Genomic DNA, 15,812 nt, shown 5'->3' with positions numbered 1-15,812 from the left:
TAGGAAGGTTTTTGAGACATTCAGCCTCTGTTAGCCTCCTCTTGGTTGAGCTTCTCAATTAGATTTACATCAAATGTAACCACATAAATATTAGCAGATGCTCTTCCAAGAAAATATGTTTTGGTTCAAATATTAATTATTTTTCAAATATATGTTAATATAATGTTAGTAGTTGTGTGCCTTCAAGTCACTTCTGACTTATGGTGCCCCTAAGGCAAGCTTGTCATGGGGTTTGCTAGGGCTGAGACTGTGTGAAGTACCTAAGGTCACACAGTGGGTTTCCATGTCCAAGTGTGATTTGAACCCTGGTCTCCAGAGTCATACTGCAATGCTCAAACCACTGGACCGTGCTGGCTCTGATATAATGTTTATTTTCAATATTCTTTTAACAAACATACTTGTGTTTTGAAGCATTTCATTTTTTTTAAATAAAAGTATAACTACTTTGCAATTCTTGGCAACACCACATATTACATGCAACACAGCAGATATTCAAATGTGGTAGCACTATGTGATAGCATTTTCACAAGAGGTTTGGCAATATATACATCTTGCCCCGCTCTTACTCCAAAGCATTATGATTTATCATATCTGATTATATCAATAAGCACACAGTGCTTAGCTTGCTTTTCATTTATTTCATAGCACCTGCATTCCTTAGATGAGGCAGTGTGGCATAGTGCTTTGAGCACTGGACCGTGACTCTGGAGACCAGAGTTTTATTCCCCGCTCAGCAATGAAAACCACTGGGTGATCTGTGGTAAGTCATACTTTCAGTCTCAGAGGATGACAACAGCAAACCTCCTCTGAAGAAACTTGCCAAGAAAATCCCATGATTGGTTCACCTTAGGGTTACCATAAGACAGAAATGACTTTAAAAGTACACCACTACCACAACAACAAGCATTCCTTAGAGGTCCATGCATACTATGTGAAGTTACAAATAACCAGTTAAAACCAAGTGTTACTATTTAAGGATTATTCAATTGTTTACACTTTAGGGTCACAACTGGAATATGTGGATGTTCTTACTAGGGCCAGTTATACTATTGGCAAAAGTATGGCAACTTGGTCAGACAACAGATAGAGTCATCTGGAGCTTTGCTCTTCTTCCAGGGTCCATAGTTGGTCCCCACTGTTGGAGGATAGTATGTGTATTACATGGTCCATCCAAGGCCCCCAAAACTCTTCTTTTAGAAGTTTTTAGACAGTGGTTTAAATATTCTTAAAAGTGTTTAAAGACTTTTAGAAGTCTTTAGATAGTGGTTAAAATATTCTTAAAAGTGTTTAAAGACTTTTAGAAGTCTTTAGATAGTGGTTAAATGACCAAGTCTCAGGTGTTCATTACCTGTATAGCAAGAGACTGGGCTAGATGGATCTTGGGATCCTTTCCAAAACTATGATTCTTTGGTGTCTTCAGTTAGTTGGAAGGTGCTACCCCATTTTCAGAATTAAAGTAAAACCCAGCTGTCGGTCCTCTTGGCTACTGTACAGGTAACATGGACAGAACACCCGATATAAAATTGCCTTTTACCATCAGGCAGCAAAAATGTTTTACTTCGGCTCTACTTCTAGAACAGGAATAAATGTTTCAGAAATTTGTTTTGGAGTACAGCATAATATATACAGGTGCAGTCTTAAAAGATGCCTCTTTTCCTATCCTAGAGCTTCAATGTTAGGAGAGCCTGCGTGTGATAAAGTTATTATCTATATAGCATGTCCTGTTCCTAAGCCTTTTAAGGGTCTGCACCAAGTATAAGATTTCTTTGCTTTCAGATACATTTTTTCCTGTTATGGTTGAAAAATTAAAATAAAGGAGTAGTGTTTTAAAATACCATGAGCTAAAGCTCTGGTTCTTTATTGGCCTATGAATCAGAGTTATTAAAAATGTATTGCTTTGACAACTTCATTACAAGGAGAGCAGTCGCCCGATAAGGAACAGAGCTGTGGTTATGTGGGACATTTGCATCACTCAAACTCAGGGGGTCGTTTAATGACCACTTACAGAGTTGTAGTCATATTGAAGCAAATGAGTCTATACTAATGTATATGGCCAATGAATCACATTTTCTAGGGCAAATTTTCTTCAAAATTTAATATAAATAAACAAGGATGCAGAATAATCCCATGTAATAAATTCCTTTGTGTCTTATATACAATCTTTTGAATAGCCATGCAGCATAAAGAACTGATGAGTCTAAGATTAGTTTCGTATTATTAATGAAAACAATATTGTGATATTTATAAAGGGGAAAACAATTGATTTTACCAATTATAATATATCCACTTTTATATTACCAATCAAGATTCCTTCTCCAGAATGCAAAACACAATTTCATTAAAAGAAAAAAGAAAACATGGATATATTATATTTAGCTGTAGTACAGCATATTTTTACATTTCCAAAAACAGCAAACACAAAAATATCAAAAGACACAGCATCATATAGTGGTTAGGGTGTCAGAATAGAATTTAGGAGACTGAGGTTCAGCTCTGAGCAAAGCAATATGTTATTGTCTGCAAGAGGTTTCAAACTTATGGTGAACCTAAGATGAACCTATAATGGGGTTTTCTTCATAGGATTTGTTCAGGGGAGGGGGGTTGCCTTTGTTTTCCTCTGAGGCCAAGAGAGTGTGACTTGCCCAGGATCACCCAGTGGGTTTCCATGGCCAAGAGGGGATTCAATCCCTGGTCTCCCGAATCTTACTCCAGTGTTCAAACAACTGACTGTCTCCAATCACTAAAGAGGTGTTCAAACGAACTACTTTTTAAAATACTATTATTTTTTTTAGAGATTATAAAAATCAAGAGGTCCAGTGTGGCATAGTGATTTGAGTGTTGGCCTATAACACTGGGGACCAGAGTTTAGTTTCCCACTTGTTCATGGAACCCTTGGGCAAATCATATGCTCTCAGCCTCAGGTGAAGGCAATGCCTTACTTCCTCTGAACAAATCTTGTCAAGAAAACCCCATGGTAGGTTCCTCTTAAGGTTGCCATAAGTCAGAAATGACTTGAAAGCACACAACAACAACAACAAAATAGAAAGAATTGGGAAAAGAAAAGGAAAGGAAAAAACACAAAATGAGAGAAAAAAATAGAACACAGAAAAAGAAGGCTTCCATTCTTTCTTTCAGGGGCTATAACAATATAATTATTTCAATCCAACATCCCCACAAGGGATGCTGTGGCTTAGTTATTAAGATACCAATTCTGACAATTGGAAGATCGGAAGGTTGGCACTTTGAGGCCCAAGTGCTGCATGATAGAGTGAGCTCCTGTCCCTAGTCCCAGCTTCTGCCAACCTAGCAGTTTGAAAGCATGAAAATTCAAGTAGATAAATAGTACCACCTTGGTGGGAAAGTAACAGTGTTTGGTGCAGTCATGCTGGCCACATGAACACCGCAGTTGTCATTAAACAACACTGGTTCTTAAGCTTAGTAATGGAGATGAGCACCAGCCCCTACAGCCGGTTATGAAAGGACAATCATGTCAAGGGACTACCTTTACCTTCATCCAGTACCCTTCCTACCATATCCTGTTTCATTACTTTTCAGAATCAAAAGTATTTCCTTTCTTCTCAAGAACATCATAGCTGACATTAAAATATCACTCATTATTTTTCTGTAGTCTTATGAAACATTTAAGACATTACATCATATTAAGCAATGCTAAATTTATACTATTAACTCTTCTAATTAAAACTGTAAGTAAATATAATATTAATACTTCTAATTGGTTAAAGCCTCCAATGAATCCACCTTAATTTGTTCTTCCATATATATACATCTTTCATAGACATCATTTCCACATTAGCTTCATCTTTGTCCTATCCTTGAACTATCATTTCCATGTTCAAATCCGCTGTCTCCATTTCACCCTGCACAGCTTCATTTCCCAGTTCTGTCATCACATTTTTAGTTTCCATAATCTCGTCTCTCAAATCCTTTATCATCTCCTGATTCAATTGCTCCATCATGTATGGGCACCATATTGACCTACATCAGGGCTAGTGACATTTTGGTTTTCCAGATATTTTGGTTTAAAACTCCCAACTCCTTACTATATTGGGTTGGACTAATTGTATTGGAGGAGGGATCTGGACTAGGTCATTTTTCTTTATATAAAATTGCCAGCTGAATTTCTATGTAGTCCAGTGATTTTGAAACACAGGCACTGAAACATACTAGTGAATTTGAACCTTATGAAACATTTGGCCTTTCAAACATTAGGTCAAGAAATAAGGAAGCCTCTAACAAAAAACAATTTACCAAAGAGCTCTTAATTGTACTCATTGTCATCTGGCAAATGAATGCTACAGTAGCTTCATATGTGAAATGTCAAATGCATTTGTTACGCTTACTTTACTATACAGCATGGGAGAACAGCAGAATAAGCATCTTAGAGAATTTTGCCTCTTCTTCAGATACTTTTTCCTCTGTTCAGTTCCCATCATGCCATTAGCCAGAGATGGTAATGAGTGCAGATCTTGCGGAAATTACTTTTTGAAACACAATTTTCAGATTCTCCCCAGCTAGCATGATATTTTGGGAAGTGTAATGCAAAAAAGTAACAGTTCTGAACAGGAGCATCAGCAGGGCAAAGGCCACAGCTTTCTTATCCCTATCCTAATCTGTTTGAATTGCATGTAAATATTCTGTTTGAATAAACACCTTTGCTGTTGACATTTATGTTGGGCCTCCAGATATGGCACACATAACTGCAGTAAAACATGAATTGTTTTCATTTATATGTAAGGGCAGCAACATAAACTGCATGAATTAAGGTCAAAAAGAGGCTAAGAGGTAAAATGGGTTAGGGCAACTTAAAGAGTTTGGGGACCATTTTAGCTTTCCCTGTATCCAAGAGGACTGCCTCTTCTAACATGCCTGCTCTCCCATCTTTTTTGTCTCCAAATCACAAATTATTGTTGTACTGTAGTTGTGTGCCTTCAAGTTATTTCTGATCTATGGCGATCCTAAGGCAAACCTATCATGGTTGTTGGTTTTTTGTTTTTGCTTTTTGCTTTTTGTTTTGTTTTTGTTTGTTTGTTTGTTTGTTTTGCAAGATTTGTTCAGAGGAGGTTTGTCATTGCTTTTCCTTGAGTTGCCCAAGGTCATTCAGTGGGTTTTGTGGTCGAGTGAGGGAATCAAACTCTGGTCAATGCAGCCCTGGTGATGCAGTGGGTACTGCAGCCATTCACTTACAAACCACAAGGTTGTGAGTTCAATACCAGCCAGGGGCTCTGGGTCAACTCAGCCTGGCATCCTTCTGTAAGTCGCTAAAATGAGTAGCCAGCTTGTTGGGGACAATTAGCTTATACTTTGTAAACCGCTTATTTCAACAGTAAGTGGTATAGAAATATACTAGTTCACTGCTAAGCGGTATAGAAATGTACTTGCTATTACTATTGCTGTATTGTAAGACCAAACAAGAACTGGTCATTCCCTTTAAGCCCTAAAACAGGTGTATTCTAATTAAATGGTTTTTAGGGGTATGACTTGTCATTGATGAAGGACAATTTCAGGGTGTCAGAGTGGGTGAAGGGAATCTTAGTGGCAGGAGACTGAAGTGGAGACTCTGTGGCAACACTTAGCTCTTGATAAAGGTGCGAAAATGACGTACTGGAGTGATTAAAAATCTATTCAGTGGCTCAATAATTTCAGTGATTAACTAAACAGCTAAATAAACAGCACCACAGCATAAAACGGCATTATTAATTGAGTAAATATTTAACAGAACCAGTAAGTGTGTTTCCTTTTTCTTCATCAGTAGACTGCTTCCATCTCCTCTTTGAACTGAATCCACCCTGAACTAAATTAGGAACACCTGTGAAGAGACCTGAATACCCTAAAGGAACCAGATCTCTTCTGATCTAGAAGTTATGTAGGGTCAGTCCTGGATGCGAGACTACCAAAGAATACCAGGAATTGTTGGCTATATTTCAGGGAAGGAACTGGCGGAACAACCTTTGAGTATTCCTTGCCCAAGAAATGGAGCTGCCATAAACTGACAGGCAACTTGAAGGCACGTATACTGGGGGCTGGGGGCTGATAGTAGCTTGACTTGGGCCCAGGCCCTTCCAGCCGAACATGCCGTTAAGGAGCAGGTTAGGGAAAGTGGATGAGGAGGTGGCGTGGCCTTGGTCCATAAAAGCATCTTTACACTGACCAGGAAAACTATCTGGAAAACAGATCACATTGAGTGTATTTACCTGACCCTGAAGGCTAGGGACAGTCTGGGGATTCTGTTCGTATACTGTCCACCCTGTTACCTAACAGACTCCCTGGCCGAGCTGACACAGCTGGTCTCAGAGCTGGGGTTGGAGTCTCCCAGGCTTTTGGTCCTGGGGCACCTCAACATCCCCTTTGAGTCAGGCTTATCAGACGACAGGTGCAGATCGGGAGTTCATAGCTTCCATGACAGCCATGGACCTGTCTCAATTAGTCTCAGGGCCAACACATTGTGCAGGTAACATACTCAATGTGGTCTTTAGTACGGATTAGGAACATCCGTGGGCAGAGGTGATTCACACCTCTGCTCTGTCATGGACGGATCACTTCCTGATCAAAGTAAGACTGAAGGCCACAACTCAGACCCCCCTCGGGAGTGGAGGACCTATTAGAATGGTCTGCCCTTGAAGGCTGATGGAACCAGTTACGTTTCAGGAAGCCCTAGAGGTTTTTATGGTTGGGAAAGACAGCGACCCTGTTGATGCCCTGGTTGAGACCTGGAATAACGATCTTACCAGGGCTATAGACAGCATTGCTCTCGAGCGTCCTTTCCAGCCCACATCAAATAAAAAAACATGGTACACTGAAAAACTTCAGAAAATGAAGTGGACTGGGCAATGACTAGAGCGCCACTGGCAGAAACATCAATGCTTACCTGATAAGACATGCCATAAAGACTATTTGGATCTCTATGGAGAGGCAATAGATGCAGCAAAGAACTTGTTCTATGCTGCACGTATTGTGTCTGCAAGGTCTCGTCCAGCAGAGCTGTTCAGGGCGGTTAAAGAATTAACTCATCTATCTTCCACCCCGAACCAATTGTTAGAACCAACTAAAGCCTGCTGTGATGCTTTTAATGACTTTTTCACAGATAAAATCTCTCAGATAAGAGCTTATCTAAAAGCTGGCATTTCAACAGGAACAATTGGAGAGATATCCAGAGACTCGGTGGACTGTATTAAACTGGATCATTTTGAGTTTGTAAATACCGATGAAGTGGACAAGCTTCTTGGAAAGGTAAGGAGAACAACATGCCCTCTTGATCCTTGCCCATTATGGTTGACCACCCAGGGTGGGGATGCTGTGAAAATATTATTACAATCTATAATTAATGCATCCTTCAAGGAGGGTAAATTTCCATCAAAATTAAAATTAGTGGTGGTAAAACCACTCCTTAAAAAACCCTCCCTGGACCCCCTGGTAAGAAATAATTGCAGACTTGTCTCCCTTTTATCATTCTTGGGCGAAGTGATCGAGAGGGCAGTTGCCTTCCAACTCCAAGCTGTCTTGGATGAAACCGATTATCTGGGCCCATTTCAAACCAGCTTCAGGGAGGGATACGGAGTGGAGACGGCCATGGTTGCCTTAGTAGATGATCTCTGTCTGGGCATCGACAAGGGAAGTGTGACCCTGTTGGTGCTCTTGGACATCTCAGTGGCCTTTGATACCATAGACCATGGTATCCTGTAACACCTGAGGAAGTTAGTTATTGTGGGCACTGTGCCCCAGTGGCTCCATTCCTACCTCTCAGGCAGATTCCAGATGGTGATGCTGGAAGACAGTTGCTCCTCTAAGAGAGAGCTGACATCTGGTGTCCATCAGGGCACTATCCTGTTCCCCATGCTGTTTAACATTTACATGAAGCCGCTGGGAGAGATCATCCAGAGACATGGGGCATGGTGTTATCAGTATGCTGATGACACCCAAATATGTTTCTCTATGCCTCTGACTGCTGCAATGACTAAGGATGGCATCTCTCCTCTTGAATCGGTAATGGGCTGGAAGAGGGAAAACAAATTCAAGTTGAATCCAGAGAAAACAGAGGTATTTGCAATAGGAACCTCAGGCCTGGGAAGGGAAATTTGTCAACTTGTCCTGGACGGGGTCCCCCTAAAGAATGAAGTTTGTAGTTTGAGAGTACTCCTGGATCTGTCTCTATGACTGTCATCACAAATAGATGTGACAGCCAGGAGTGCTTGGACCAACTTCGGTTGATACGCCAACTGCACCTTTACCTGGACCGAAAGGGCCTTGAAGCAGTAGTACATGCTCTGGTAATCTCTCATCTTGATTTCTGTAATGCGCTCTACATGGGGCTACCCTTGTACGAAGTTCGGAAGCTTCAGTTAGTTCAAAACATGACAGCCAGTTTGGACACTGGTTCTTCAAGGTTTGACCACATAACACCAATTCTAGAAGATCTTCACTGGCTGCTGATTTGCTTCTGGGCACAATACAAGGTGTTGGTTATTACCTTTAAAGCCCTACATGGTTGGGCCTAAGTTACTTACAGGAATGCCTCTCCCTACATAATTACTACCGTTTTACTACCTCCTTGGAGACATTTAAGAGGGCAGTTAAGACGGATCTCTTCCAGCGAGCCTACCCACCTGACTCTGTATGAAATATATGGATCCATCTCTGTGACTAGGATTGGAATACTTTTATTCCCACTGTTGCTTTGATGTTTTTAATTGTTAAATGGTTAAATTGTTAAATGTTTACATATTTTATTGAGGAGTTTTGTAGTTGTATATTTATATTAGGTTGTAATCATGCCTCGATCCAACTGGGAGAGGCAGGAAAATATAAATTAAAATTTTATTATTTTTTTTTATTGTATACACACACATACACCATTAGAAGAGAGAAGTGTTAACAGGTCTGAATTAGCATTTATTAACACAGATGTTTTAAAAAGGCAAATTCAGTTTTATTTAACTGCAGGTATTGCTGTCTCATTATGAAATACATGTGTGACAGTTTTCTTTTTTTAAAAAAAGCCAAGGGAAAATTCATTCTTTGAATTCAAAACCCACCTCTTTGAATTTCAAATAATGCATATTCATTGAAAACAAATTAAGAAATTAGCATGCACAGCAAGGTAATTATTGACTAAATAAAATATTTTACTTTTGTATCTTTTATGTTGGAAACTTGTGGTTCATGGGAGGGCACCCTGTTGGTTGCAAAGGAGAACAAATTATTCCAATTTTTAAAAAAAAGAATAGGAAGGAAGGAAGGAAGTCACTCCTGCTTGCTGTTGTGAAGAAAGCATACATTTGGATGACGTGGTTTGCTTTGCTGTGAGTATTTCTGATATGGCAGATTCATCTGCCCAGTTGTAATTCTAAAGTTACTAGGAAAGTATCTCATGAACCATAGAATCAGTCAGATCATCCCCTTAGCAAGCAGAAGGAGAAAGGCCTGCTATCAGAGGAAGAGGTCTGACCTCAGATATCTCTTCTCATCCCAGGGGACCCCCATCCTGAGCAGAGGCACAAAGGAACTGGGAAGTTGTGAGCTAATGAAGAGATACTTTTGATCAACAGGTTGCAATACATGCTATGACCTCACAGGTGTGTGTGTTTGTGTGTATGGTGATGGGGATTTGTCAGCTCTACAGTTGGTGTACATAGGGGGGATACAGACTGCACTTTATGCCAGCCTGTGGGCAGAGTCACGACGTAACGTCTGCACACTGGACGCCATGACCCCACTTGCATGGCACCATTTTGGCATGCACCTGTTTACACAGCACACATGATGATGCCACTGTGGCGCACAGCCCAAACGGTGCAGTGTGAAAGAGATGTCATTGTGGCACACTGCTGTGCCTGTGGCGTCCCTTCCAGGGAGCTGCTTGGGGTGGCTTCTTTTTGCTCCCTCCAGGGAGTGGACGGTGCCACTGTGTGCAGTTGCTGCAGCTGATCCAGGGCTTAAAGGGGTGGCTGCATGCCACCCATCTGTATAGCTCCATAGTTGTCCATCTTGCACTTGATGGAAATGGGAGATAAATAATTCAAAACCAGTGGTTTTCCCCCCCTCCAAGGCAGGACCGTGGATTAAGCAAGTCATCCTCACTGCAGGCAGGGTAGCTCTGTCTACTGTTTTTCTTTAAAAACTATGCTCAAAGAAACTTAAGAATTAAAAAGGCATAGGAAGAAAAAAGCTGACTTATAGTGAATACGATCTGTGGTCCATCTCACCCAGAACTGTTCACAGTAACTAGCAGAAGTTGGCCAGGGTATTTGGAAAGCTTTTTTCTTAGACCTAGATAAAAATGTCAGGTATTGACCCTGGGACTTTCTCTGTGCAGATCGAAAACAACTGAACTATGCCTGCACCCACAGTGATTGTATTCACTGGTGGATGTACAATGCAGTCGTAGCATATCCCATAGTGGTTATGAGCTTCTGCTTATTTAAAGTGTGGGGTTTCATGGCTCTGTGTGGATTGGAACCCGGCTCTCATAGAGTTAAAACTGCTTCTGGAAATGCATAGACACAACACTGAAGCTTGTTTCACTCAGACTAAGATCAGAGAGCCAGCTTGACATAGTGGTTTGAGTGTTGAACTATGACTGTTGAGACTAGGGTTTGATTTCTGCTCAGCCATGAAACCTGCTGGTTGACCTTGGGCAAGTCACATTCCCTCAGCCTAAGGGGAAGGCAATGGTGAACCTCCTCTGAGCAAATCTTGCTAAGAAGACTTTGCCTTAGGGTTGCCATGAGTCGGTAATGACTTAAAAGCACATAATACAAACAAAACTAAGATCATTCCATACACACTTACCTAGTTGATATATTTATAGTGAATATAAGCATTTAAGAAAGTAGCACACATTTTCCACTCTTTTGCTTCGTCACCCCACCCCATTTGGATGAAGATTGCCTATTTAGACAAATAACAAAACTGTTCAATATGAGTCAATATAGAGAGTCAGCATGGTGTTGTGGTTTGTGTGTTGGAGCAAGACACTGAGAGCCTAGGGTTCAAATCCCCACTTAGCCATGGAAACCCACTGGATGACCTTGGGTGAGCCACAGCCTCAGAGGAAGACAAGAACAAACCACCTCCGAACAAATTCTGCCAGGAAATCTCCATGATAGGTTTGCCTTATAGTCTCCATAAGTAAGAGGTGACCTAAAGGTACAAAACAACAACAACAATGAATGACTATATGCTTTCTACTTTTAATATGCAGTCGACCCTTCCCATACATGGTGGTTCCATCCTGACCCCACCTGTGGATGAGAAAATACGTAGACCATCATGCCTTTTTAGATTGTAAGCCTGAGGGCAGGGAACCGTCCAATTAAAAAGATTGTATGTACAGCGCTGTGTAAATTTACAGTGCTTTATAAATAAAGGTTAATAATAATATAATAATAATAATATTTAATGGGTGGTGACATGTGTGTGTGCATCAACATACCCATGTCCATGCACCACCATTAAAAAATATGAGGCACGGTGAGCCACAAATTTTCCAATCTCTGGATTGCTAGCCTGCCATTGTGGCTTATTCCCTAACCATCTACTACATGTATTTTTGATTTAAATATGTTATATGACCTCATGTTACACCATGAATATACAGATGCAGTGTTTCATGTTTCTTCTCTATGGACATCTATCTATATTTGTCATCAGGCTCTATTGGAAAGATTTAGTCATTTCTTGGTAAGATAGAACCATAGGTCAATCAGTGAATGTTCATTCAGAAGCAGGAGAAGATAAGAATTTAAAACACTTATTAACACCTACATTTCTAAACTTCATTGTGTGATTGGGTGCAGATAGGAAATGTTTAGATATTATTACTTCAAACCCACAGCAAGTTTGATGGTTTATTTTTATTTTTTTTAAGTAGCTTATTTGGTCAAAATTTCTGGCTGCTTTTCTTCACTATAAGTAGACTTGGGCTTGCCAGTTAGCCAAATGGCATTTAGCCAACATATTGGATGAGTGGGTATTTCTAAATGTGTGGCAGGAATTCTTGGAGACAAGGCGGCTTCAAGCATTTATGAGATTAAAGTGCAATGTAAGAATTCTGCCAATAAAATGCAAGCATCACTGTTTTCTGCAGTAAAAGGAAGTGAAATATAGTAACTTAAAAGCTTTATGAGGAAATTCCATCTATCAAGGCAGTGTGCTAGACAATGTGCTGTAAAAAAATGAAGGTGAATTAACCAGGAAATAATATTTTGTTCCACTTCTATAGTCATTTTGCAACACGTAGCTTACTTCATTTGCATGCATAGCCTAATAAAGAATTATAATATGATTATCTGAAAAGGAGAACTTTTCAAAAATTAGATGAAGCTATATATATATATATATATATATATATATATATATATATATATATATAAAAATGAGTTATCAGGCACAGATAGTCAGTGATGGGATGGATGTTGGCTAACTGAGACTAAAAAGAATTGACCAAAGCAGGAAATGGACAAATTAGTACCAGGTAGGATTTTGTGAGGGACAGAAAGTGGGATCATATACTTTGCCTATCCATAGCACTGGGTTTTGTCTTTGGTATCACCAGTTGAAATATTTCCTAGCATCTTAAATAAAAAAATCCTTACAGAACTTCATAAATTTGGGGCTTAACAGAGTTTGGAAGTGGCCAGTCTGACTGGGGCATTCTGGATGTTGTAGTCAAAAAAGTATTTTTTTCCTAATATCTGGGGCTAGCATAGGGCTTGGGATTCTGTGGCTCCCTAGATATTATTAGACTTTCAACTCCCACAATTCAGAGCCTTTATGACCTCTGACTGGGGATGGTGGAAGTTGTAGTCCAACAACATCTTGGGGGGGGGGGCACAGTTTTCCTGATCCTAAGCTAGACCAACAAAGGAAATGATAGTGTATGAAGAAGTTCAGGTGTTCAAATTACCCTCATATTTTACAGCTAATGGAAATAATATTTATCTAAAATTTATCTAATATAACATTAGTGTTTGCAATATATAAAGGATACTATACTCCTCCCTCCATTCTCACGGTCTTCAGACTCGCATCTCTCGCTTATGCGTGACGGACAAATGGAGGGGGAATGAATGGTGCGTGTGCCTATGGCACACCCCTATACACCCCCGCATGCACATGCCTGTATTCAACCCAATGGGAATTGAATATAAGCAAAACTCCATTTTTGCAAAGGGTCCGGAATGGATCCCTCGCAAAAAAAAAAAAAAAAAAAGAGGCGACTGTATGAGTACTTTCATGCTTCAGGTATTAATCAGAGGTGATTTGAGAAGATATCTATATGGGCAGTTTAACTATTGAACAAAGCATTCAAAAATGAAATTCAGTAAACAGAAAACTGTTTACTATTCCCATCTTGACATCTCAGAAGTGACTAGGTGAATAGGTGGGTGGTAGAGGAGAAGAATGAGAACAGAGTGTTTGCTGCCATCTCTTTTATGATGCAGTTTGACTTGGTTGCTGAATCATCTGGAAACAGACAATCTGAAAGGTGTTCTATCTGCTTCTCTTCTCAGATTATGGCTGTATCTGCACTGCAGAAATAATGTCGTTTGATACCCATAACTCAATGATATGGAATTCTTGGAACTGTAGTTTTGTGAGATATGTAACCTTCTCTTTCTCAGAGCTCTGGTGCTACAAGAAACTACAAATGCCTGGATTCCATAGCATTGAGCCATGGCAGTTAAAGAGATGTCAAACTGCATTAATTCTGCAGAGCAGATGGAGCCTACATATGCTCTGGGTTATGTATTTATAACTGATCATGAATTCCATCCCACATCTGTCTGCCTGCCTGCCTGCCTGCCTGCCTGCCTGTCTGTCTGTCTATATCTGTCTGTCTGTCTGTCTATCTATCTATCTATCTATAGATATATACAGTCGGCCCTTCTTATACATGGATTTTTTATACACGGATTTAAGCATACACGGTTTGAAAATGTTCCAAAAAAGTATACATTTACCTTGATGTTCCATTGTTTATTAGGGACACCATTTTGCTATGTCATTATACTTAATGGGACTTGAGCATACACAGATTTTGTTATACACGGGGGATCTTGGAACCAAACCCCAGCATATAACAAGGATCCACTGTATATTAAAAAGTGTTATCTGACTCCTCTTCTTGCATAGATTGAGTTTTATTTTCTTAGTCGGAAGTACAAGTAAAAAGAAAGTCTTTGGGGCAGTACGGATGGATGGGTCCTTGCTGTCCATCTTTGCCCTGCGTCTGTACTGCAGCATTTGCTCAATTTTTATGCTGTCATAAGGGCTGCAACACAGCCCTATGACAGCTCTTCCACCCAGAGCTGTTTGGGCACCCTTACGTCACAAGGCTGCACCCCATATGAATGGGGCTGCAGCCTTCTGATGTAATGGCGCCAATAGTAGGGCTTGGCGCATATGGATGCTGTGCCGAATCGAGCCCTACTATCGCCGCAAATGGCCCATCTGTACCAGGCCTTAGTGTGGTCCTCCTAACATTCATTGTCAAAGCAGCTGGAGGAGGCAAAGCAGACAGCAGTGCAATACCTCTCAGTTCAGCTTCCTCATTACACCTTTTAATTTGACATTTTTATTGGCCGTTGTAGACTAGCCATGGATCTATTTGTGTAATACTATTTGAGTATTGTATTTGGTAAGTGTGAAATTGCATAACTGTCAAGGGGGGGCTGTTCTAGTTTAAGCAGATATTGCTAAGATAGATTCTGAGAAAAAAAATCCCCTAATCAACTGATCCACAGTTCTGTTCATGCGGTTTTCTGTGGAAATATGTTTCTCTTGACAAGCATGAAGAGTAGTCATATAGTTTATTGGCTCCGCTGTGTGTTATCAGAGGCATTGCAATTGTTGAGCTTTGAGCAAGAGTTATTTATATCTTGATGTATTCTGGCCTAATTTGACTTCTGGTTGTTTTCCATCTATTCCAGGAAAGTAACCTATCTAAAAGTAATTAAATCATATTTTTAATTACTGTATGTTGATGCCAGTTATATTAAAAATGATATCCATGTACGTAAATACATTCTCCATCATCTAAGGCAGTGGTTCTTAACTTTTGGTTCTCTGGGTATTTGGATTTCATTTCCCATATGTCTTAGTACGATCAATGATCAGAGTTTCAGTGGGCTGAAGTCCAAAACAACTGTAGGGGGCAAAGGTTGAGAACTACTAACTTAAGCAGTGCCAAGTCCATGACTAACACATATCATGCCAATGCTTAAGAAAAGCCCAGTGGCTCGAGGAATAAGTAGGTGGGACACTGCTGTTGGAATCCCTAGACTATCCTTGATAGTACTCACAACCAGGGCTGAATATGCACTGCAGAAATAATGCAGTGCAGATTTCACTTTAACTTTCATGGCTCAATACTGTAGAATTCTGGGATTTGTGGCACCAGAGCTCTCTGAGAGAGTAGGCTAAATATCACACAAAACTACAAATCCCTGGATTCCATAGCATTGAGCCATGACAGTTAAAGTGGTATCAAACTGCACTATTTCTTCAGTGCAGGTACAGTCTAAGTCCTCTTGGCCTTACACCAAGGTTTCTTGTTTCCATGCCATGATGCTTCCACCCTCAAGGGAATTGCCTGTACAGTACTTTAAAATGCTAAGCAGGCAGAACCTACTACGAGTTCTTCTGTACAGAGAATCTGTGACTGTCTAGAAGTTGGGCCAAATTCTATCCAAATCACAAAATTCTATTCACATCAGCCAGCATGGTCAATTAACAAAAAAAATAGGAGTTGTACTCAATATCTGAAGGGCCACAGGTAGTGATTTTTCAGATTG

The 15,812-nt window shown here is 40.2% G+C and overlaps 1 protein-coding gene across 4 annotated transcripts in view; it reads left to right on the top strand.

The window, feature by feature from the left end:
• STS (steroid sulfatase) overlaps positions 1-15,812 on the top strand; it is a 211,094-nt gene that overhangs the window by 105,461 nt on the left and 89,821 nt on the right. The window contains exon 10 of one of the 4 annotated variants that reach the window (XM_042457723.1): positions 646-680. The exons of the other annotated variants lie outside the window; for them this stretch is intronic. Coding sequence (XP_042313657.1) covers positions 646-665 — 20 coding nt within the window. The 3' untranslated portion in view covers positions 666-680. Of the gene's footprint in view, positions 1-645; positions 681-15,812 lie in introns of those variants that run through there. 4 annotated transcript variants of the gene reach the window in all.

The sequence above is a fragment of the Sceloporus undulatus genome, chromosome 3 (genome assembly GCF_019175285.1).
Source record: "Sceloporus undulatus isolate JIND9_A2432 ecotype Alabama chromosome 3, SceUnd_v1.1, whole genome shotgun sequence".
Taxonomy (NCBI): domain Eukaryota; kingdom Metazoa; phylum Chordata; class Lepidosauria; order Squamata; family Phrynosomatidae; genus Sceloporus; species Sceloporus undulatus.
The sequence above is the reverse complement of the archived record's forward strand: the minus strand, read 5'-3'. Positions and strand labels throughout refer to the sequence as shown.